The sequence below is a fragment of the Heterocephalus glaber genome, unplaced genomic scaffold (assembly GCF_053883595.1).
Source record: "Heterocephalus glaber isolate CG9 unplaced genomic scaffold, H.glaber_assembly_v1.0 deba00001610, whole genome shotgun sequence".
NCBI lineage: Eukaryota > Metazoa > Chordata > Mammalia > Rodentia > Bathyergidae > Heterocephalus > Heterocephalus glaber.
Genome location: NW_028258381.1, coordinates 22,403,091 through 22,427,075, shown reverse-complemented (window position 1 = coordinate 22,427,075; position 23,985 = coordinate 22,403,091). Strand labels below are relative to the sequence as shown.

Below are 23,985 nucleotides of genomic sequence, written 5' to 3'. Positions count from 1 at the left end.
AGCAGCCTGCAGCCCTCATCATGGGTCCTGGGCTGCAAGTCAGCTATGTAAGTCTATCTTAGGGTCAATCCCTTGAGTCATCCTGCCTTCCTTGCCTGCTGAAAGGCCACCCACTCTTCAGGGGCAGCCCGAATGGCCCAATGGCATCTTCTCCTCCTGGGTAGCTTGATGAGGGGAGTCCACCCTAGTTCTTGCTCTACTGAGACATTTAGAGGTAGCTCTGTCCTCTCTGGAGTCCGGCAGTACTTAATCTGCATTTTTCTTTCTGAGTCTCATGGACCTGACTTGCGTGCAATCCTTGAAATGCAGGAGCCGATTCATATGGAGAAAGAGTTCTGGGGCAGCTGGCATCTCCCGGGCTGGATCACCCCCACTGCCTTACTCAATAACCAGAAAGAATCTTGAGCAGTGACCACGCTAAACCAAGACACTTGACTTCTGTGGTCCTAGGTCCTGCCCGTCAGGGGGCTCCAAGAATCTCACAAATATAAAATGCACCCCAAATAGCAAATGCACCCCAAGCTAGCAGAGAGTTTCATAGAAATACAGGTAGAGTTCAAAAGAGCGATGTGGAGTTATGCTCTATATAGTAGTGGAAATCTTAACAGCCTAATTGTCTAGTCGTGGAATAAAGTATAGGTAATATATTCAGGCTAAGGATTATTCACGACAGGGAAAATACGTACTTCTGGTGCAACTGTCAGGTGCTGTGGCTCATCTCCAAAAATGGCTCCCCAAAACCAGGCCTCCTGGTACTCATAGCCTTGTGCAGATTCCTCATGGGGACCTGGCTTCCCTGTGACTTGCTTTAACCAAGAGGTCGGAGCCCAGATGAGGCTGGGCTAGCTCAAGGCCTAAGCCTTAGGCACTAGCAGCTTCTGCTTTTATATTCCAGGAACGCTGAGCCATACACCTTCTTTAGAGGCCCAAGACTGGCAATGCCGGCTGTGCTACCTCCTGGCACTGGTCATAACTCGGAGGTTCCAGCCCCACCCAGCCCAGCTTGGTGATCTCAGCCTGAGGACATGTCCTGTGGGGCAGAACCACTCACCTGAGCCGTGTCAAGTGTAGAATCATAAGGTGGACTAAGAACGACTTCGCTGTAGTAGTCACACAGCAGGTCAGGCTAAAAATGCTTGGGAGCAGGGTCTCAACTTGCAAACTATGTAAAATGAAGAGGAATAATCACTACCAATGATTACTTTCCTGCTTTATTTTTCAGTTACTTCTTAGTTTTTATGCAATGAACATGTATTAAGAAAACTGTCACGCTTCATTATAAAATCCACTGCAGTTTTAGTTTTAAAGACCCTGATGACTGGTGGCGTGAAGGAGGGTTCATCATGGGCACGCCCCACCCCACCTGATGCAGGTTCCTTCTCAGGACTGGAGCTTTGCTTCTGCTTCAGAGCCACTGCTTCTGGGGAACAGACATGGTCAGCACTGAAGGGAACCAGTGTCCCCACAAAGTCCTTCCTTTACACCTCGAAGCAAACCTGAAACCCCCTTTCTATGGGGACAGCTAGCCTGGTGACCTCAATCTTGACGCAGCTGCTGGTGCTACTTTTTGGCAGCTCAGGCTATGGGCTGTCAGAAGAGAGGGGGCACCAGAGGCAGCTCATGGAGAAGATGGTGGTACTGGCCCAGCAGGAAGCGGTGCCTGGATTGGCTGCTAGGGAATCGGGGGGTTGACCTTCTTATCAGACCACCATGGGGACATTAAGGGTACAAAAACCAGGGCTGGGAGGAGCAGGGACTGACAGACTGCATTTTATGCTACTTCAGAAATAAGTGGTTTAGATTTTCTTGAAGCTACTGATGCCTCTAATATTTAAATAACACCTTGTTCCAATTTGTAGTGAAAGGAGGTGACAGACATTCCAAAGTCACTCTGACGGGGCAGAAAGCACATCTATAGAGGGGACCTTGAAAAAGAAAATCAAAGTCTGCTTTTATTGTGCCAACAGATCAGCCACAGTTGGAAAGATGATAATAATGTTGATACAATACCCATTATTAAAGCAAGTTAAAGTACAAAGGTCTCTGAAATGGCTTGATAGTGACACGATGCCTTCATAATTTAAGAACCTAAATTATGTTCATTGATGGTGCCTCATTTCATGTTCTTGACAAAGTCTTCCCCTTTCTTGATGGAGGCTTTCAGCTCAGGAATGGCTTCAACGATCATGTTCTCCTCGAAGGCGGAGATCTTGCCAATGCCTAGGTTCTTCTCCAGACCATTTTTCTGGAGGACAGAGGGGAGGCAGTGCCATCAGAAAATGAAGCTTCCACAAATGAGCATGCTACAGAAACCTCACATGCTCACGAGCTCTGGGCTGGACTGAGCCCGGATGGTCAGACCGTATGAGGTGGGACCCTAGCTCTGTCCTTTACTACGCATGTACTTTGGACAATTATCTCTACATTCCCAATTTGCTTCCTTATCTACACAATGACCCTTCCCTCCACCCCCCAGCAGGCTGTGAGCACAAATGAGGACAACCTGGCACAGGCCCCAGCCTAGAAAGTGCTCCTGATTAGTGGCACTTAACAGGATAGCACACACTTCCGGGTTCTAGTCTCCTCCCCAGGGTGGTCAAAGACTGAAGGAACGCTTTAACATTCACCTGAATCAAATGTCAGTAAGCAGGTGAATGACGTCAGGAACAAACAATACATGTCCCCTCATAAGCCTGTACTACAGAGCCATGGGCCGGATGCCTCCTCTCCCACATCATACGTACCCCCAGCAGCAAAGGCGTGGAGAAGTAGGTGCACTCTGTTTCCTTTGACTGAACAAAGGAGCACTCGACAACTCCTTCCTTCCCGTTCATGGCGTCCACCAGGGAGAAGACAAATCGGGCGCCTGCATACGCCATGGACAGGGTAGCAGAGCCTAGGGATCAAAGTGGGTTAGCCAAGGGGGCCGGGGATTTAGCTCAGTGGTTCCAGTGCCTGCCTTGCAAGCTCAAGGACCCGAGTTTGATCCCTGGTACCAAAAAAACCAAAACAAAACAAAGTGGGTTAGCCTGGCCGTGCAGCAGCCCCAGAACCAGGGGGCCCCATTCTGAGGCTGAAGCACCTGCAGATCACCCAGCTCCCCATGGAGAAGTTTGGTCAGCATCTCTGAAATTTACTCTCTTGAATGGCACGGTGGTGATTTGAATCACCACCACAGCAAGCTGAGATGCTGTCTTCTTTATTTTTGTTTTGAGACAGCATCTCACTATGCAGTTCAGGCTGGTCTTGAACTCACTACGTTGCCCAGGCTGGCCTTAAACTTGTGGCAATCCTCCTGCCTCAGCCTCCTGAGTACGGGGATCACAGGCATGCACTGCCACACCTGGGCTGAGCTGCTATCTTCTATGGAGGCTTTTCAAGTAAGGGCAAATGCAACACAGAAAAGCACCGCTTCTTGCCCAGGGACAGGAGTCTTTCTCTGCCACTCCCAGGGCCTCAGGTGTGGCCCCCACCCCTGGGACTGCGCCTCAACTCTACCTGCTCCGGCCTTGGCCTTCACCACCTCCGTGCCAGCCTCCTGGATCCGCCCAGTGAGCGTCGCCAGCTGGTCTTGGGGAAAGTCCACTTTGGGGGTGCACTGCAAGCCAAGCCGTGGTCGGTCACGTGAGCAGCTTCAGACTGGTCTCCATGCAGAGTCCCCATCCCTACTTGTCCTTGTCCTCAAGGTGGGTTCCCTCCCATGCATGCCCAGGAAACCAAGACCCCCTCTTTACAGAGAAAGGATGAAGACAAACTCCCTACTCATTTTGTTTTCCCCAGTACCGGGGATCAAACTAAGGACCCTGTGTTGCCAGGCAGGCGGAGTGCTACTGAGCTACACCCCCGGCCCTTCATTTTTAAAGAACTTTTTACATTTTGGACCAATTTCAGAGGAAAGCTGTTAACAAAACAGATTTCCACAGGCTTCCCCTAATGCCAACATTTCCACAGTATCAGGAGAGGAATGTCAGTGTACCGTTACCTAAACCACAGGCTGCATTTCCATCTCCCGTTTCCCCACCAGCACCTTTCCCATTCCGAAGCCTGCTGCTTGCTTGCTTATCAGTTCCTCGCCTTCTCCTGATCTCCCCTGACACTTGTACTGATCACTAAATTGGCAGAATGTTTTATTTGGACAGTGAGATGTTTCTTCGTGATTTCTTTTAAGGTTAGGGATTTTGGCAAAAACATTAAATAACCCGACATTCCTCTCAGTACACTGTTTTCAGGGCTTTGAGGCTGATGTGACAGATGACAATCTTGGAGGTGTTAACCTTGACTCCCAAAGCACCTTTGCCCACCCTGACCCAACCCAACCCAGAGACTTTTCCCACATGGCTTTGATTATGTGTTAGAGCCGGCCGTTCTCATTTAGCATGGCCTCACAGGTCATGGTCAGGAAAACCCAGACAGCTGGGGTGGGGTGGGGCGGCTGGCGCCACACATCCCTGTATTCTTCCGAAGTGGCCCTGGGAAGGTATGCAGGACCTTAAGGCCTCCCGCAGTGTCCCGCTCACATACCTGGGAGATCAGGGGGATGATGGTCTTCCCAGCGTGGCCACCAATGACAGGAACGTTGACCCGAGCTGGATCCAAACCCTGCTCACCAAAGTGTGCAGCTTGATTAACAGATGACAAGCTCCCAAGCAGAAAACATGCCACATCCACCTCAAGTACCAATACCCAGAAGACCCACAGAACCCGGAAGGAAACAAAGGAATCAGGAAGAGACACTGTGCAGCCCCAGCCGTGCTCAGTGTCCGGCCCCCCACATGGTATCGGCACCGTGAGCAGGTGCAGGAGGCCAGCCTGCTGCCTGGGGAAGTCACCACAGGCCCCTCTGGCCTGCCTTCCTCTTAGAGGCATGGCTGGGCTGTGCTTGTTCCCAGACATGTCATCCTCCAGGTAACCCAAACTCGCACTCCCACACTCTGTCACTAACAACAGGTCAAATTTGTTTTCCCTCATTTCAGGGAGAAAAGTCAAACTTCTCCAGGAAATGCAGGGGTGACAAGTCTGGCAACTCCAACTCATTGGAATGGAAAGAACCAAACTGACTGAGATCAAAACGCCACGGCTCACTAGGGGCTGACTCACTTGGTAACTAGAGGTACAAGGTTCCCAAGAATCTGGGAGCCACATATTTAACAGACAAAACAGAATCTGGAGAGACAGAGAGAGAGCGCGCGCGCACTTGGGGGTGGGTGGGGGATGGGTGGTGACATGGAGGTGAGCAGCTCCCAAGGCCATGCCACCTTCCTCAAAGGCTGGAGCAGGGACGGAAGGCAGAACAGCGCCGGAGCCCCTGCCACTTCTAGGTTCAGCTGCTCCTGTGTCCCTTCCCCAAGGGTTCCACCACATTCCGGCCATATGTGCACAATCCACTGTCTCTTGAATGCAAGTGTCTCTTGCCCCTTCACTACTTGGAGCCAAGCCCTGGGGCCACATCTACGGATCTCTGAGACCTCAACTTCTAGAACAGGTCCATATACCCGACTGCAGTGTGGCTCTGGCGGAAGAAGTAAGGTGTGGGCCAACAGTCCTGTATGCACCTGGCACCAAGCTGTGTCAAGACATTCCCTGCTTCTGAGGCCCTCTTCATCTGCAAAGTCAGAGCAAAATGGCCTGAGGCTCAACAGGGACGCTTTTGGGTCCCAGAGGAAGTGGGTCTGCTAGATCCACAGCCCAGATGATTCTCCAAACTGGGTGCTGGCGCCAAACCAAAGCCACCTCAGGCAGCCGGCTGGTTCAGACCAGTGGCCACGATGTCACGCAGCTGGCAGGACTGGATCCCTTGAGGTGAGCCATCCCAGATGACCCAGGAAAGGGAGACAGAGCTAGAGGCTGCAGACTTTGTCACCCTTTGTCTAAGGACTAGCAGGTAAATCCTGGTAGCCCCAGTTTCTAGGGGCACTGAGGATGGGGGAAGACAGCGAACCATGATTCAAGTATGGCCACCATGAAATCCAGAGCCCAGATGCAACTGAGGAGAGGTCAAAGGCAGAGGGTGCTGAATGAGACAGGCTGTGGGTAATCCGAGCCCACAGGGACCTGCTGCATGGATCCCCTCCTAACAGTGGGAGCTGCTTTCCCCTGAGGGGCAAACTACAACACTATTTTTTTTGGTACCAGGGCTTGAACTCAGGTCCTTGCGCTTGCGCAGCGGGTGGCGAAACCACTGAGCTAAATCCCCAACCCAACAACAGTATTTTTATGTATGTATGCAGTGAGGATTTAAATTCCCGGGCCCTCCTTTAATTTTTTTTTTTTTTAATTATTTTGAGACACTAAGTTGCCCAGTGGGACTCAAACTTGTGATCCCTCTGCCTAAGCCTCCCAAAGTGCTGGGATTACAGGCCTTCGCCACCATGCCTGGCTTAAAAACATTTAAGTTCTCAGGTCTAAGTGCCCTGTTATCTTCTGTGCTCATAAAAAAGCAAGGTGGCTGAAGAAGTTAAAAAAGGTGACCCAAACACCGGGATACTCCTTACCTTCAGCTCTGCCACAAAAGTGTTGGCTCTGACAATATCCAGGGTTGTCACACCAAAGATCTTGTTGGGGTTGTACACTCCGTGCTTCCTGAAAACTTCTGCTGTGATCGGGATGGTGGAGTTAACCTAGCAAATCCAAGGGATAGGTATGATGTACCCTGCGTTCTGGACCAGAGCCAAGGAACAGAAGGGAAACTCTTTTCGTCTGACCACTGATGAGTCTGAAGGTGCTGAATTCAATTGCCCTTTCTGACAACTTTGGTTATAGGAAGCCAGCTCCAAGACAGGACAGGCACACCATGCAGACAACATACGCCTTACTGCAGGGGACCCTTACTCCCTCGATGGCTGTCACCCATCATCTTAGACACGTGATGCAGGCTGTGGGGCCCCTTATGCTTGGCTGGGTCTTACTAAAAGCAGATGGATCAGGATCAAATCCCAGCTCTGACCTCCTGAGTTGTAACCTGGGCGAGTCACTCAACTCCCTAGCACCTGAAAATGGTAATTACCTTACCGTGAAGGTAATTAGGCTACTGTGAAGATTAAATGACTTAACATTGGGTAAGTGCTTAACATGTTACCTGGTACACAGAGAAAATAATAAAGCGAACTAAAACAGCAAGAGTCAGACTAGGCACCTGCTAGTTCCCAACAAAAGGATCTGCTACCATCGACTTTTACCATCTACTCAAAGAAGGCGAGGAGTGAGGGAAGACTTTTGTCTGAGGCCAGAAGCACAGGCTCTGGGTACATATCAGCAGCCTCGTCACTCTGTCACTGTCACTGTCACTGTGTCTTCAACAGATCCTTATTGTACTCAGATACCAGGACCCAGATACATCCAGGAGGCAAGGAAGCAGAGGACAGCTGTTAGATGCAACCGAGTCCTGCAGCTCAGCCTGGGGACCACGGCTGTCCTCTCACATGGCCCAGCACGTGGCTGAGCAGGTTTAGGGTGTGTGTGTGTTACAGATTATATCAATGTGAGGAGACAGGGATGACGGGAACCCAGAAACTGCAAACCCCAAGCAGAATATAATAAAGACAGGAGCCCATAGGCTGTCACGAGCACAGCTGGAAGGGTCCTTGAGAACGAATGCTTTTCCAGGTGGGGAGACTAAAGACAGAGGGGAGGGGAGCTGTCCCAAGACACACAGTCGGTGAAGATCTATATTCAAACTCTCGTCGAGCAGAAGTAAGTTTCAGGACCTCCTATCAGTGTACCCGATGTGCCTCCCACGCAGGGATCTGCTTCTTTCCCATGAGCGCAGTGACACACTTCCGCTGCCAACTGGGAGCGCCAAGCACAGCACCACTGACCGCCTGCACTCACCGGGTTGGCAATGATGCAGATCATGGCTTCAGGACAGTGTTGGGCACAGGCAGCAGTCAGGGTGGCCACAATCGTGGCATTGGTGTTGAACAGGTCATCCCGTGTCATGCCTGAAATGATCCAGCACGAGAGGTTCATGAAGGACATCAAGGATTTCCAAATAGTTGCCAAGGACTGGGTGTTCACTACTATGGGAAATCAAACAGGAGCATCAGGGCTCCCTTTTCAGACAATTGTTTGCAGAGGAAACCACCCAGGGTGGCGAGTGCCGGAAAAGAGTCTGTGGGGAAGTGGGGAGGGCAGCTGGGAAGGTGATGGCTGAGAAGGATCAGCCAGGATTAGCAGGAATCCCAAGGTGGAGCAGGGTTTAGGAAAGGCTGTTCCAGGTACAACAGGGAACAGTGAGAGCACAGCAGACAATGCTGGGCTTTAAATACCAGTCTGAGGGTGACCCTGAACCCCCAGGCAATGGGGAGCCCCTGATGGTTTCTGCAGAAGAGAGATCAGATTAAGTTCACTTCAAATGGAAAGCCCCTTTCTCAGCCAGCGTGGAGGGAGGCGCTAGGCAAGGCTTTGGAACATATACCTGGTTTTCTGGGGACTCCGGCTGGAATAACCACAACATCACAACCTTTCAGGCAGTCTGGCAGCTGCTCGGGGCCGAGGTAGCCTAGGAAAAACACCAATAAAAGACATCACATTGATTCTGATCCAGAGGCCTCCACCTCTCAGGGACAAAGCTGGGGAAGCATGCCCTGCACCTGGCCTTAGCAAATGCTAGAGGGCCGGATTTGTGAGTGACTACAACCGCCTGTGAGCTCACAGACTAGGTGGCAAGAAGAGCCCCCTTCCGTAAAACTGAATACAGTCCTGTCCACTGTTAGCAGGGGATGGCACGACTATAACCTTCCTGGACAGCAACTGGTACTTTATAGTAAAAGCTCTGAAATATTTATACCCACTGATTCTACTTTATTTATTTATTTTTCAGTACTGGGGATTGAACTCAGGACCTTGAACTTGCCAGGCAGGCGTGATGCCACTGAGCTACTTCTGGGCCCTGATTCTACTTTTAGTACTCTAAGAAGCAAAATGTAAAGATATTCATCACAATTCATAAACAGCCCAATAACCAGCAGTATGGGTCTAGTGCTAAAATTATAGGACAGCTTTAAAAATGAATTTGGTGACATGAACAAACTTTGCTATGTGATGAAGGTCAAATAAGCAGGATATATGACTATATGTAACTGTGAATAATTTACCTATGAGGAAGCGTGGATCTTGTAAGGCGTCATCAGCCAGGGGAGCACTGGGGGTGGAGGAATGGCAGGCTGTGGCACACTAGGGCACTGTTGTCCCCAAGGGGCTTCTACTGCTTCCCCTTCCTCATGCTACTTTTCAAATTAGCAAAAGTAAAAATTGGGAAGCTTAGACCACCTTGTTTTTCTAAGACACTGCTGTTTAAATTTTCATAGACCCAAGTCCAAAATGTAAATTGTGTGTAAAATCTAATTCTGAAATAAACACGGAACACCCAAGTGTGTAGACATCTAGCTTCATCTAAGACCTTGTTCCAGAACTTGGATCCAGGGGAGATGGTGGCGTTTCCAGGGTGGGCTGCCCCATACCTTTCACGGTGGCTCTGGTCTCGATGTGGCTCAGATCTGCAGCCACCCCAGGTGTATGTGCAATATCATAGAGGGTCAGGCGACTCACTAAGGGGCTGTTCTTCAGCAGGAGTGACAGGGGCTGCCCGATTCCTCCAGAAGCCCCGAGCACGGCTACTTTGGCATTATTCTGAAAAGAGGCAGAGAGAAATGACATTTAGGACAGAATCAGCACTAAAAAGGTTCTGCAAGATATGGCACTGGGCTTCTTTTATTAAAGTGATGCCAAAGCCAGACACAGTCATATTTCTACCAGTTTTATCCTGGTAGAATTCAAAGGCCTAGTTTCAAATGGGGAGAACTTATGTCTAGAGATGTTACAATAGCTCTCGGGCTCAAACTCCAAACACTATCCTGGGAAGATACAAAAAAAGCTGCTGTGATCAATCAGGCAGCAGGACAGATAACAACCTTACCTTCAATCTGCAGTTTAAAAAACTCTAAACAAACTGAGACCCTAGCAACAGACATGTGAGATGGCAAGAGTGAAGACCCTTGCCGGGTTGGGAGGGTAATCAAATAGAGGGAGGGGAAAGAGCCGGAAGAGAAGTACAGCTGCCAGCTCCAGGGGACCCCCATACCAGAATTCCCAGTCGTATCTTCATATCCCCCTATGTACTGTAAGTCACCTCTAAGTGACTTCTAATACCCAATACAATGTAAGTACTAGGAAAATAGTTGTTATATTGTACTGTTTAGGGAATGACAAAAAAAGTTTGTACATGTTCAGTACACACATAATACTTTCCCTTTTGAAATTTCATTCTGAGGGTGGGTGGATCTGTGAACAGGGAATCTGCAGATATGGAGGGCTGACCATACATTCTATAATAACCAATGCTAGGTAATGATAAGCTTTGGCTTTCAAAAACCAAAACCAACCAAAATTTGAATTCAAACAGGTTCTAGGATGTTTTCTGTGTGTGATGATGGGGATCAAACCCAGGGTCTCACACGTGCTGGGCACGTTCTCTACCACTGACCAAGCCCTCTCTCTTTTTTTTTTTTTTTGAGATGGGTCTTACTATGTTGCCCAGGCTGGTCTCAAGCTCCTAAACTGAAGCAATCTTCCAGCCTCGGCGTCCCAAGTAGCTGCGATTACATGTGTGGGCTGCCACACTTGGCTAGCTCTCTTGCTTTTGAGTGTTGCCTCAGAGGTGGACCGCTGACTTCCCAGGTATCTTAACTAGCTGGACCAACCCAGACCTGAGGTCTGGCAATCTCACCCACTCTAGTCTTCTGTTATTACTCCCAAACCTTGCCTCCCATCTTAGGAATTCCCAGACTCCAGCCCTCCACTTCCAGTTCTGCTAGGCATTCCACTGGTCCCACATATCCAAATGTCCATCTATTCCCTCTACCCCTACCTCTCACCAAGTGCCATTTCTATTCAGCCAATACTAGCCTTCTAGAACCATCTTCTACTTCTTCCTTCTCCCACATCAGAGCCATCTGATTAGGATATGAAGGAGGTGGCATCTCAAACATCATCTCAAGCTGTTCTTCCTGTCCATCCCCATTCTGTCCTCTACTTAGGTATCTGGATCCACCTCCGGGTCATCCTGCCTAACACCCTAAGCCTCCTTCATTCACTCCCTTGCACAGAATCTACAGAATGTGCCATGTACTGGCCTGGCTTCCAAGGCTGATCAGAATAGCAGTTCCAAAGTGGGCAGCATAAGACAATCTCAAGAAGGGAAAAGGATGAAAAGATCAAAATCTGTGTTTTTATTTTTATCTAACGAAGAATTAAACTCTACTAAGTAACAGACTGACCTGGTGCTCTCACAAGGGTTCCTAAGTAAAGCAGTCCCACACAGTACATGAAGTGAGCATAACTGGGGTGGAGAAGGGAGGTAACTTTTTCAATTCTTTGCTTTCTCTGGGTTGAGGTGATGTTCTTGTTTGCTTAAGTTATCAACTTAGTTTATAGCGGCAAAAACATGCACTTTACTAGCAAGATCTCTACAATGCATTTAAACAAAAGGAAAACCTTTGAGATTACAATGGTTAGTTCCTGAAGTCTTTGTAAAAGAGCTGTCTTCCAAACCTGCTGACCTTTACTGGGCTGAGGAATGGAACACTGCTTAGCAACTGTTCTGAAAATGGATATACAGTAATTCCTCATCTACCTGGTCTGCTTTATAATGTAAATCTGTTATGGTTCGTTTCTAAATGTTTCTGTGTTTCTATTATGATGCATGTATTATTATTTTTTTTTTTATTTTTGGTACTGGGGATTGAACTCAGGACCTTGCGCTTGCCAGGCAGGCGTTGGAACCACTGAGCTAAATCCCTGGCCCTACGATGCATGTATTAGTATATATGTGGAAGTAGATCTACCAGGATGGTGTGCTCCACACATTTTTATTGTTGAGGACACACAATCCAAAGCCTGGAGGCCAGTGCATTGTTGGCTCAAGTCTACTTTTCTGATTTATTCAGCTGTCTCTTCAACATCTCCACTTGGATACTCAACTGGTATCTTAAATTTAACACATCTAAAACTGAGCTCCAGAATCTTTACTCTGCCCAGACCTGCTCTTTCAGGAGCCTCTGCCCATCTTGGCAAATAGCAACTCAAGGCCCCAAACCTTGGTGTCATCCCTGACTCTGCACTTTCTCCTACTTTTAATCTAATATTTGTTAGATTAAAATATTAAAATATCTGTTAGATCTCTACAGTCAACAAATATCCAGAATGCAGTAACTTTTACCACCTCCACAGCTGTTACCCAGACAACAACTCTTAACCTGCCTTTCTCCCCCAAGACAATTTGATTAAATTGAGAATATGATGAAGTTATTACTTTGCTCAAAAAACTAACATGGAATACAAAAAACAAAACAAAACAAAACAACTCACATGGGTGCCCCATTTCTGGGAAAATGCTAGTTTTACAAGGCCTGTGGCATCATTCCTGCCACTGCCCTCTCTGGAGCTACAGGAGTCTCTTGGTGGTATTCTCAAACATTCCGGGTGTCCCCACAGCCCCTACCCTGGATGTCCCCTGCCTGGACCACTATATGACATGCTCTCTGCTTCCTTCGTGGCTTTACTCAAATGGCACATAAACCAACTGACCTAAAGCTGCAAATCTCTTCCCTGTCAACCCCTCCTCCCCTTACTTTCTTTGTCCTGTGCTCATCGCTGATACTTTATAACATGGGAAATGAACAATAATAAAATACAAGGTAAATGTCAGAACAAGAATTTTGTGTTTTGTTCACTATTCTATTTCCAGTGCCTAACATCAACAAGTATGTTGACAGCTGCCTCGCAAGACCAAGGTCCGGAGTTCGATCCCCGGTACCAAAAAAACCCAACCAAACAAGTATGTTGAATACATGAAGGCTCTTATCAAAACATGATCCTTCTGGGCTGGAGTTGTAGCTAGCAATGTACGAGGCCCTGTGTTCAATCCCCAGCACCAAAAGCAAAACACGCAACCACTCCCCCTACCCACTTCATTCTTCCTTGTCTTCCCCTACTCCTCAGCATCAATCTTCACCAATTCCCCGTTCTAAGATAACTCATTTCTGGCCCATCTCTGTTCCCACTTCTCACTCATCTTAGTATTCCCTGCAGCACCCAGCACAACTGACAAGTATACAGTACTCGATACACTTAATTGTATCTTTCTTTTTCTTCTTCTTTTTTTTTTGGTACCAGGGATTGAACTCCGGTCCTTGCGCTTGCGAAGCAGGCGGCGAAACCACTGAGCTAAATCCCCAGCCCTGTATCTTTATTTTTCTAATGAACTGATTGTACAGGAAAACGAAAGACATAACCTAAACATGAAACTTGGAATTTCTTTTAATCACCTCCCCTTTGGACGTGATATTTAATGCAGACATCTCCTGGGTTCTTAAACTTCTGCTCTATGGGAAGCACTTGCTGAAAATACATAGGCCCATGTCTTGTCTTCCTGAAACGAGTCTGGGCCTCTGTATTTTACTGGTTTCGGATGGTTCTGATATACACCGGGTTTGAGAACCATTTTCCTAGATGGCTAAAAATAGCTAAAGCTTAAATGGTCCCAGGCCAAGTCACGCGCCCTTAAAACATGTCAGGGAAGTCTCAGTCTGCTCACAGAGGGGCGGACCCTTCAAAAGATTCTTAAGAAACAGAATGTTCAAACTCTTAAAGGGTAGGTAGTCCACTGACAGAGGGCAGGAGGCTGAGTTTTAATCCTCTGGCCAGATGACTGTGTAACTTCGTCTCAGTCTGCCTGTACTATAGTTTCAATTACACATGATTTCTCCTGTTCGCCCACAATTCACGGTCAGTGCAAGAAGAGTGAGATTAGTTATGACAAAGCAAAGGGAAGCTGCATAAAGACCTAAGTTACTTCCAGACCTGGAAGTCCCGGCTTCTCAACCTTGAAGGGGTAGAGGGCAAGCGCAGACCTTCCTAAGGTCCTGGGGGTGAACTGAGAGGGCTCTGCTAAATACACTCTCTCCAAAGCTGGGCCACTTCGCTCCTTTCTCAGGCTTTTTCCTCCATACTGCCTGCCCCGTGTCAGGACTGACCTATTGCGCCACCGCCTCCAGCCAGTACCGGCGGCCGTGGAGTCCAGGCTGGCCAAGGGGTCAGGGATGCGCGCGAACCGGGGACGCACGCAGCCCGGACCCCTCACCGTGGAGCCTACCTGGGTCGAGGTGCTGAAGCTGCGGCGGAGAGCGGCGCAGGCGGGCCGGGCGAAGACGGACAGCATGGCTAGAGCGGGAAGGGCGCTGACCCGCAGGTGCAAGAGCTGGCTAACTGCAAGTGACTCGAACGACCTCCACACTGAGCAGGTCCGCCCGGCGGTGCACCGCTTGGTCTCGCGAGAGTAGCCCAGCTTCCTGTCCCGCGCGTACTGGGTCCCGCGAGATAGCGGTCACTTCCGGGCTGTGGGAGGTGGGTTGGGTCGAGCTTCGGTGTCTGCTGGTGGGGCGCCTTGGTCACAGTGGGAGGGGGCGTCCGCGCCCGAGAGATAGAAGAGGACTGGCTATAGGCTGGAAGCACCTTGGAGCCATTTTGCAGGTGGGGCTTAAGACAGACGAAGCCCTGACAGCGAGCTCAGCCGAGGTCGCGCAGCAGGTCAGGTGGAGTGGGTTCCGGACCTGAGCCCCCCGACCTCAGCCGAACCCACCTTCTGGCCCTGGAGCGAGGCGGGAGGGGACTCAGAACTCCACAAAGAGGGGTGGGGGAAGAGATACTGCGAGTCCTGGAGTGGGGTGCACATCACTTCTCTTCGGGCACCTGCCTGGGGCGTCCTCCCACAATTTCCGAAGTTCCTTACGTTACAGTTAACAAGACACTACTACCGGTGGTAGCGAGCACTAGCTAGCACTGATTTAGCGCCTGGCGCTGTTCAACGACCACAGTCCTCTGTTGGGGGGAGGGGGGGAGGACCTACAGAGACTCGCCCCATCGTCTAGCCCTTAGCCCCTCACCCAGCTGTGGTGCAAACACGGCCCCACTGTTTCTAGTTTCCAGTGAAGACACCGTGACTGAGCTTATGCGGATTTGCTCAGAGTCTACCTAAACAGAAGGTAGAGTTAGGATTCCTGCTTAAGAAGAGTTTATCATTTAGCTTCTTAAAATTATAAGTTTATCCCCCGCCCCCACTATTTTCTAGGTGTATGGAGATGCCCCAACACGATCATTTCCCTCAAAAAGTTTAGTCAGGTGGGGCAGACAGAAGTGCCACAAGTTGCTACGTGGATAGAGAAATGTAAAACCTAGCTGGGCCGGTGACTCATTCTGCCTGGGGACAATGGTTGAGGAAGCAGGAGTGAAATAATAGCATAGACTCTAAAGAACACACCAACACAAGGGAGTTCACTGTGGCTGCCTTACCGTTCCTCCCTTCCCTCTGCTTGTTTGGTGAGCTAAGAAGATGTCCCATTTCAGTCTTAGGCTTGAGTATTCACCTGTGAACAAGATCTACACATATTCTGCCTTCAGGGACCTCATAGTCTAGTAGGAGAGGCAAGTAAATTGCAAGAGTGATAAGGGATACAATTGGAGAATTTCTGCAGTACTGTGGGAACATAGGAGCTGCATGTAACACAGGATTGGAGTGGTGGCTGAATGAGAGGACCTCCCAGAAGACTAGCCATCTGAGTGGAGACATCCCAGAACAGTAGATGGGATCCAGTGGGAAGATTCAACTCCAGAGGAGGGCTAAATGCCTTGCCTCAAAGGGAAAGTGTCACATGGGTCTTTAACAACAGGAAGGGTACAGGCAGAGGGAAGGGAAAGAGGAGAAAAGAGCCCAAAGAAAAATCCAGAGGAAACTATAGGCCCATGTTTAGGTGACAGATCATTTCTGTTGACATGGCATAAGACAAATAATGTCCTCAGTCTTTTTTTTTGAGGTACTGGGGTTCAAACTCAGGACCTTGCACTTGCAAGGCAGGCGTAGTGCCACTGAGCTAAATCCCCAGCCTGGGTCCTCAGTCTGATCACTGTTCTCTGATAGTTGCTTACTCTTAATCTTGGCACTAGAACTGAGATCACTTTGGGGTCAGGAACTATGATTTTCATCTCTCTGTCTTTATTTATAAGGTGACTGGTCCTGGGATAGGCCTCAGTGAATTTTGGGAGAGTTCAGTGGTTGTTTTTTGTTTTTGTGTTTGTTTTTTACAGTAGGAAGAATTTATTGAGAGAAAGATAGCATCTGTCTAAGAGAGACAGAAGGATCCAGAAAGTGGTTTGTCCCAGTTCATTGGGTTTTGATGAGGTCAGAAAATCCAGATTGTTCAGAGCCACTGAATGTTAACTAAGAAGTTTCCGTTTTATTCTTTGGAAAGCAAGTGTCTATGAGAGGCTTTTATGAGGCTACAGGGACTATGTTTGAGGGAAATTAGACTGACCTCGAATGCTAAGGATTCCACAGGTAAAAAATGGGGAGGGGAGCAGGATGATTGTGTAGGAGGCTATCCTGTGAGATGGTAAAGATGGTGGTGGCCAGAGAAATGGAGAGGGTGGTGCTAGTGGGAAAAGGCCTCAAGGGTAGGACAGATGAGAGTGTACTCATGTAGGGTTGAGGAATGATTGAAAAGGATGTGGAGAATCAGGCTGAGAGGAGTACATTTATTCAGAAAGAGGGAGGTTGGGGGTTGTGTGGAAGGAGGGATGGCTAGAGAAAAAGCGTTCCATTTTAAGATGGGGATGAATTGGGAGTGTGGGTAGAAATATACATAGGCTGAGTGTGGTGGCAACCACACTCATTCCCAGCACTTGGGAGACTGAGCCAGGAAGATTACTTGAGCCTGGGCAATGTGGCAAGACCTTGTATCAGAAAACAAAAAGGAAATATTAGTGGGGAGATGGACAGATGGGGAATTACTCCAAGAAGAAATGTGGGATTGAAACTGGTGAGAGTCTGGATGAAAGTCATTCCTGTAGAGTGGGAGAGTTGAGCCTGTGAAAGAGAAACTAGAATCAAATTTTCAGGCTTAGTCCCTTCTGCACCCCTGCCATATCAGCGTCTCCACTGAGGAGAGACTGAACTACCTTCTGAGTCTTCTACCCTGGCCATCAAAGACAACTGTTGCAAAACCTTCCCATTGAGCTCCTGTCTGCCTCACTGCAAACCCAAGATTAGTATGCCATTGTAGCTGTTGTATCAAGCACTGACTCCTGGTGGGCACTGTGCTTGGTGCTTTTCATGCATAACTGGCATTAAACAGCAGGGTGGGGCTCAATCTAGCAGAATGCAACCGTATATCAGGGTTACATCTTCATCTCCAATCTTTCTTTAAATCTTTGCTTGCCTTGGATTACATGTAGTTACCAGGACAGACCTATTGAAATAGTCTAATGCCCTGCTCATGTTAAATAATAAAAACTGAACTTGCTGGGTGTGGTGGCACATGCCTGCAATCCCAGCATTCTGGGAGGCTGAGACAGGAGGATCACAAGTTTGACCCCAACCTAAGCAACTTAGCAAGGCCTTGTCTCAATTTTTACAAAGAGGTAGTGAATGTAGCTCAGTGTGAAGGCCCTGGCTTCAATCCCCAATACTGCAAAACACACACAAAATACCCAAACAAACAAATTTCTGAATTTAAAGCTCCCCCAAATTTCTACAGACTTCTCTACATGTAAAGAGAGAGAGCTTGACTTCTTATTGCTCCTCTTTGATCTTCCACCTTACCCTAGGTGGACTGTGTGACCCATCCAGTGTTGGTGGAGTGAGGTTGTAAGTAGAGATGGTGCAAGAAAGGTGCCTTTGTCATCTGGCCTTAGTTGATCCATCTGAGCTTGATGGATCTGTGGCTGACTCTGCCATGGATTGGTTTTGTGGTCTTTTCTTACCTGCAGCTTGCTTGACCTAGGTGGTTATATCTAAGTCTTGCTTCCAGTGTTTCCCTGTGCCCTTGGTTTCTGGAATCCTCTACCACCTGACATGGATCCATTGTCCCTTTAGGTGGTCCTCTTGGGTTAAGTCCTTTTTTTTACCCTTTACTTTCTCCAGCTTATAGACGTGGTCACCTTTGGATCTAGTCTTAGACCTCAGATTCTCTGAATGGCCCTTTCTGCCTCCTGGGCTTGAGTTGTAAGGAAACTTCTGTTTCCTGAGCACCTGCTATCTGTCAGGCCCAGTGCTAGCAGTTTGTAGTTACCTCAATTGAATGTTTCTCTAGCTTTCCAACATGTAATCCCGCCTTAGTTTACACTGAGGGCATTATGGTTAAGCCTTGGCCATCCTGACACAGCCTGATTTCCCCCCAGAGACTGAGGACACTAGGGGGTTGGCTATGGAGCCTAACTCTTGCCCTGCTGGTTCTTGTTCAATTCCAGGAGCCCGAAGTAAAGCTTGTGGCCTGGCTTTTCCAGGGTCATCTAGTGATGCCTCATTTCCACCAGATGCAAATGCCTCAGTTGTGTCGTTGTGGATTGTCTGGGGTTGGGGTCCCTGGACAGTTGAGCATGGGGCCAAATGCTCAGTTTCCCAGAGCTCCTGTGAGAAGCCTGAGGTCAGGCCTAGCCTCAGTCAGTCTGAAAGGCAGGCCCTGGGTATGGTCAGAGCAGGGAGGGAGAGAAGAGCTCGATGTGGCTGGCTCCCCTTAGGCTCTGGCAACCTAACAGAGAATCTCTTCCCAATGGATTATTTGCCCCAAGTGTAAGGTGTGCTGTTGCTGGTCATGAGCTCACAGCCCAGTTGCTTCTGGACTGGGGTGGGCTGGAAGAGGGCCACCCCACAAGCCTCTGGTATGAAGGGCAGGTGGGTCATCCTATAGAGGGTGTCCAGTGTGCAGGGACAAGGCCCATGCTGACACTACTGTCTGGACAGTAAGAATGCCATAGCTTGTCATTCAGAAAGCTGTGCAGATTCCTCAGCGAGATCAGTTCATAGGAAGAGCCATGTTTCTCTCACCCCTATCAAACTTGATCCACAAAAGATGCCCCCTGCAACCATCTCCCCCTCCAGCCATCTCCGTGCAAGAACGATTGCACCAAAAGCTCTGGGAGTCTTAAGAAGAGCTGCACTCGCTGTGCTGAGACATCAGCACAAAGGGGGACATCTTAAATTTGCCATTCTGACTTCACTTTTTTTTTGACTAGGTCACCAGAAAAATGAGATTTGATATTTTTTTCTGATAATACCAATGAAACTCACAGTGGCAGAGACTACACTCAGAAAATTTGATATGATAAAAACAGGAAGGAAGCAAAATTTTTTTTGGGGGGGGTAAAATTAACATGAAGACTTGTGAAAATGGGAAAAATGATTTTGGTTCATCAAAATTTTAAAAAATGGGATTGGTTAATTTTGAAAAACGGATAATCAATGAAGTACTTAAACTTGCTAATGGAAACCACTAGGGTAAACAATTTTGGCAAAAGGTCACCCATATTAGTTTAATGTTTTGCATAAAAACAGCACCAGAGTTTTGTTTTGTTTTTTTTTGGTACCGGGGATCAAACTCAGACCTTGCACTTTTGAGGCAGACAGGGGAACCACTGAGCTAAATCCCCAGCCCCCGCACCAGAGTACTCTTAAGGCCCAAATGGGGAAGCTGAGAACATTTAAATTTCTCAGAGTTTGGAGGAGTGGTAACAGGGATACTGACTAGAGCTTAGTTTTCAACCCACTGAGGCTGGCAATGCTGCTGAGCTCGGCTCATAGGGGCGCACCCTCTCTCAGAATCATGCTGTTGGGTTTGGGAACTGCCTTGTCCTCCAGCTTGGACCACAGGTGAAGGGTAGTTATTGCTTGACCAGAGAGTGGCCCTTCTAAGGAGAGGGGCCTGAAGGGGGTGATCCCCAGGGCTGGGTTTTTACCCAGATGTTCAGAGATAATCCCTTGGCTACTCCTTGAGGAAATGGAGTGAGGGAGAAAAGAGAGAGCTGAGGATGGACTTTGAGCCCTAGGCCACATGGGTTAGGAGCTAGCTTTTAGGTTGGCTCAATGAGGATGTCCATCTTCTTGCCTTTATTCATCACCCCCAAAGTGGCCTGGGTACAGGGCTTTTAGAGGCAGAGGACCTGGGGCCTAACTTGGGGTAGAAGGGAGGAAAGAGGTTCTTCCCAGGAATCCACACATGGAAAACCAGGACTATGTGGCCCCACTGGCGAAGGTAGTAATGGCAGCTAACATTGTATTAGTTCTGCATGTTTTATTGAACACTGCTTTGCCGCAGTAAATCTTGGGCACTGGTGAGGATACAGCAGTGGACAGGACAGGCTTGCTGTTATGAACCATGCATCCTCATGGGAGGAGGCTGACAAGTAGACTGTGATTTCAGAAGTCTGCAAGTGACGACAAAGGCACTTGTTTAAAAAGATCACCCTGGGCCAGGGATTTAGCTCAGTTGTTCTGCCGCCTGCCCGGCAAATGCAAAGACCCAAGTTCGATCCCTGGTACCAAAAAAAAGGAAAAAAAAATGATCACCTTGGCTGCTGTGTAAAGATTACAGTATAGGGAGAAAGGAGGAGGCTAGAAGTCCCCTGGGGCAGTAATGCAACTTTAGGAGCAAGAGAGTAATATTTTGGACGAGGATGGAAGCTGTGGAGAGGGAGAGAAGCGGGTGGATTTGGAATCCATTGAGGAGGTAAAGCTTGTAGATAGGATGGAAGAGGGTGAGGGAAAGAGGAATCTGGAAATTGGGCTGCAGCAGTTGGGCAGCTAATGGTGCTTTGTTGAGAGCAAGAAGGCTAAAAGATGAACAGGCACTGGCGGTGTGGACCTTAAAAATTCTAGTTTTGCCGTGTTATATTTGAGATGCCTGTGAGGCACCCAAGTAGATCTGCAATGGGGAAGTCAAGATGGGATAAAATGTGTGAGTTGTTGGGATGTAAGTGGTATCCAAGGACTGGGTAAATCACAGACACTCGGGGTCTTAGAGTGGTGGTTTTCAACTGGAGACACTGTTGCCCCCCTTCTTTTAGGGGGCACTTGGAAATGTCTGGGATACTTTCTGTTTTAGCTAGGAGGGGTTGCTACTGGCCTGTGCTGTGTGGAGGCCTGGGATGCTGGTAAACATATTACAATACTCTGGCCAGCCCCCCAACAACAAGTTATCTGACCCCAAATGTCGATGGCACTGGGGTTAAGGCCCCCTGTCCTAGAGTGAGAAAAGAAGGCCCTCCAGCAAAGAAGGCCAAAGAACAACTTGAGGAGGAGGAGGGAAGCTTGAGGGATGTGGAGTCCTGGGAGAGGAGCATGTTTGGAGCAGGAAGAGTGCTCACCCTCATCACATGCTTTGAAGAAGCCGAGTCATTTGAACACAGAGAGAGTGACTAATGGTGTAGGCAAGAGAGACACTTTTGCTGACCTGAAAGAGACCAGTTTCTATGGTTTGGTGGGACCAGAAGCTCCGGGGTAGAAGGTTGCTCTGATAGGCAACGCTTGCTGATCATTTCCTCCCTGCTCAGAATTCCTTTTTGGGAAACTTCATTAACCCCCATGCAGCAGGCAGGTATTTTTATGCTCATTTTACTGAAGGGACAATACTATTATCATTCCAGCTTTCCAGAGGTGGAAACGGAGGCACAGAGAGGCTAATTATTCCCCAAGCTCAGGCAGCTCGCATTAACTGGCAGAGCCAGGATTGAGACCTAAGAATTTGACACTACTGAAAGTGAGGGAAGGGAGGCAGGGAACAGACATCATGTATTCGAGAAACCTTGTGCCGGAGATTTAGCTCAGTGGTTCCAATGCCTGCCTCTCAAGTGCAAGGTCCTGAGTTCGATCCCTGGTACCAAAAAAAAAAAAAGAGAAACCTTGTTAAAAAGGGGACCAGAGCAGCCGAGGATTTAGCTCAGTGGTTTGGCTGCCTGCTGCGCAAGCTCAAGGACCCAAGTTCGATCCCTGGTACCAAAAAAAAAAAGGAAGGGACCAGAGATGTCATGGGGACAAGAGGATGTTTGTGTGCCAACAGGAAAGATCCATGTAAAGGCTGAGATGGATGTTGGGAGGTGGGGAAGCTGAGAACCAAGGTCTTGAGGAGGCTGATCTTTCTGCTGGCCTCCAGAGGCTCTGCTCTGTGCTCTGTGTTGCCCCCTTCTGAAAGATTCAGGTCTAACCCTTCTAGAAACACTGCCCAGGAATCCAAGTCCCAAGAGCAGCTCAGCTCTGAATACATGGGCGACTCCTTTCCTGACTTTGTCATGGTCCTTAGCTCAGCCTCTGAGGCTCCTCTGTATCATCGCTCACCACTCTCAGCAGCAGCTCAACCGGGCTCCTTTAACTCAGGTGCGGGGGTCACTCCTGCTCCCAAGAAAATGTTCTTTTCTTCTTCACCATTTTTCCCTGCTCCCTCTTGCCCAGCCTGCTTTCTGTCTGGGTAGCAGGCACATTGCCATTCATCCCCCCTCAAAAGACCTCCCGCCCCACTTTGAGGACACTTAATCTAATCATTCTTGCCACTTTGTGAAACAGTCTGGAAGTCTTCTTTTTTTTTTTCTTCTTGGTACCAGGGATCAAACTCAGGACCTTGCGCTTGCAAGGCAGGCATGGTGCCACTGAGCTAAATCCCTGGCCCTGGAAGTCCTCTTTTGTGAATATCTTTAGTTGTGCTTTTGTGACTGCCTTGATGTCCTGAATTGATTTAAAATGTTTCCCTTTCATGATCATTTTGACTTTGCAAAGAGCCAGAAATCACACAGTGCTAGACGTGGTGAATAAGGTGGATGAGGACACACACTAATGTTTTCCCGAGTCTGCCTTTCTGTTGGACAGCACTCACAGTAGCATTCATCATGGGGTTTTTTTTTTCACCTTTTTTTTTTTTGGTACTGGGGATCGAACTCAGGTCCTTGCACTTGCAAGGCAGGCGGTGGAACCACTGTGCTAAATCCCTGGCTCATCATGTTTTTAATCACACCCCTTGAAGACCCTCACAAAAGAGAACTTTCAGAACTTTCACTTTCAGAAAGTGGCAACAACAATGGGATAGATGTGTTCAAAGCAAAGTAGAACATATGGAGGGGGCTTAATGGCAATGTGTCTTTTACAGTAATACATTCAGAGTGGTTTAATATTCACCATATTTTTCAGTCATTCTGTGTGGCTCCATGTGTTGTATTCAATGTTTTATTCTACTCTGTACACATTTCAGTATGAATTTTTGAAGGCTTCTTGATTATTAAGTTTGAATCTATGTTATGAAAGTGTTTAATTCAGTGTCTTATTTTGTGGTCATTCATCTTAACTAGAAAGAGGTATGTTAAACTTGTACATTATTCATTCTTCCCACTAGGATGGCTGATTTGGTCTTTTGTGAACCAACAGAGCTTTACAACATCTTGAATCAGGTCACAAAACTGTCCAGATTAACTGAACCCAATTATCTCTGTTTATTTGGTAAGTACAAAAGCAAGCACACAAACAGCATTATTTTGACAGATTAACAAACTGTAGAAAGCTCTTAGGTTTGTTGGCTCAAATGCTACCTTTTATTATTACAGTATACGACTTTGAAATCATCCCAGATTAGCTCCAGAAGTTCTTAGAAGACTGTCTAGTCCTCTTGTTATTGCTTTAATGAACTATTTTAAACATCACATATGTAGTAGTATTAATGGACAGTCATGTACTTCTACTCAGATTTGATATAAGAAATAAAATATTACAAACACAGATATACCCCTCTTTTGTACCTCATTATGATTGCATTTTTCTCTCCTCATAGACAGCTGCTTCTGTATTTTTACATTTTTGCTACATATGCAGGTATCCCTCCAAAATAACAAGTGGTTTAAACATTTATACAAATGGTATTTTGCAACTTTGTTTGTTTGAAATACTTGGAATTGAAACCAGGGTGTTTGCTCTGAGCTTCATACCTTTTTATTTCTTATTTTGAGATAGGGTCTCTCTAAATTGCAAAGTTGTCCAGGCTGGGTTCAAACTTGTGTTCCTGCTGCCTCAGTTTTCCACAGTGCATGTCTGAGATTACAGGGGTGTGCCGCTAGCTTGCCTTTTTATTTTTTGTTGAAAAACATATTTTTGAGTTTTTCCATGTTTGTATGCGATATCCAGTT

The 23,985-nt window shown here is 47.9% G+C and overlaps 2 protein-coding genes across 10 annotated transcripts in view; one reads left to right on the top strand and one right to left on the bottom strand.

The window, feature by feature from the left end:
• Positions 1-1,926: 1,926 nt before the first annotated feature.
• Mdh2 (malate dehydrogenase 2) lies at positions 1,927-14,448 on the bottom strand. The gene is made up of 9 exons (XM_004840087.4): positions 14,150-14,448; positions 9,459-9,627; positions 8,414-8,497; positions 7,828-7,937; positions 6,492-6,617; positions 4,522-4,599; positions 3,499-3,598; positions 2,745-2,896; positions 1,927-2,245 (listed from the first exon to the last, which is right to left on the bottom strand). Exons 1-9 carry the CDS (start codon positions 14,213-14,215, stop codon positions 2,114-2,116), a joined length of 1,017 nt encoding a protein of 338 aa, XP_004840144.2. The 5' UTR covers positions 14,216-14,448; the 3' UTR covers positions 1,927-2,113.
• Positions 14,379-23,985, top strand: part of Styxl1 (serine/threonine/tyrosine interacting like 1) — a 39,955-nt gene continuing 30,348 nt past the window's right edge. For 6 of the 9 annotated variants that reach the window (XM_087196289.1, XM_004840092.4, XM_004840090.4 and 3 more), the window contains exons 1-2: positions 14,379-14,526; positions 23,202-23,305. In XM_087196289.1, the coding sequence (XP_087052415.1) occupies positions 23,203-23,305 (103 nt within the window). In that variant the 5' untranslated portion in view covers positions 14,379-14,526; position 23,202. Of the gene's footprint in view, positions 14,527-14,558; positions 14,584-23,201; positions 23,306-23,985 lie in introns of those variants that run through there. The other 3 variants (XM_087196288.1, XM_021254435.2, XM_021254437.2) reach the window with 3 other exon arrangements.

What these genes read in the sequence shown, in the direction of transcription:
- Mdh2 (XM_004840087.4), bottom strand. Translation starts at nt 14,215, where the DNA reads ATGCTGTCCGTCTTCGCCCGGCCCGCCTGCGCCGCTCTCCGCCGCAGC. An exon ending in TCTGCATCATTGCCAACCCG is followed by an intron (nt 6,618 to 7,827) that starts GTGAGTGCAGGC and finishes TGGATTTGCTAG; the next exon opens with GTTAACTCCACCATCCCGAT. An exon ending in TCATCCCCCTGATCTCCCAG is followed by an intron (nt 3,599 to 4,521) that starts GTATGTGAGCGG and finishes CTTGGCTTGCAG; the next exon opens with TGCACCCCCAAAGTGGACTT.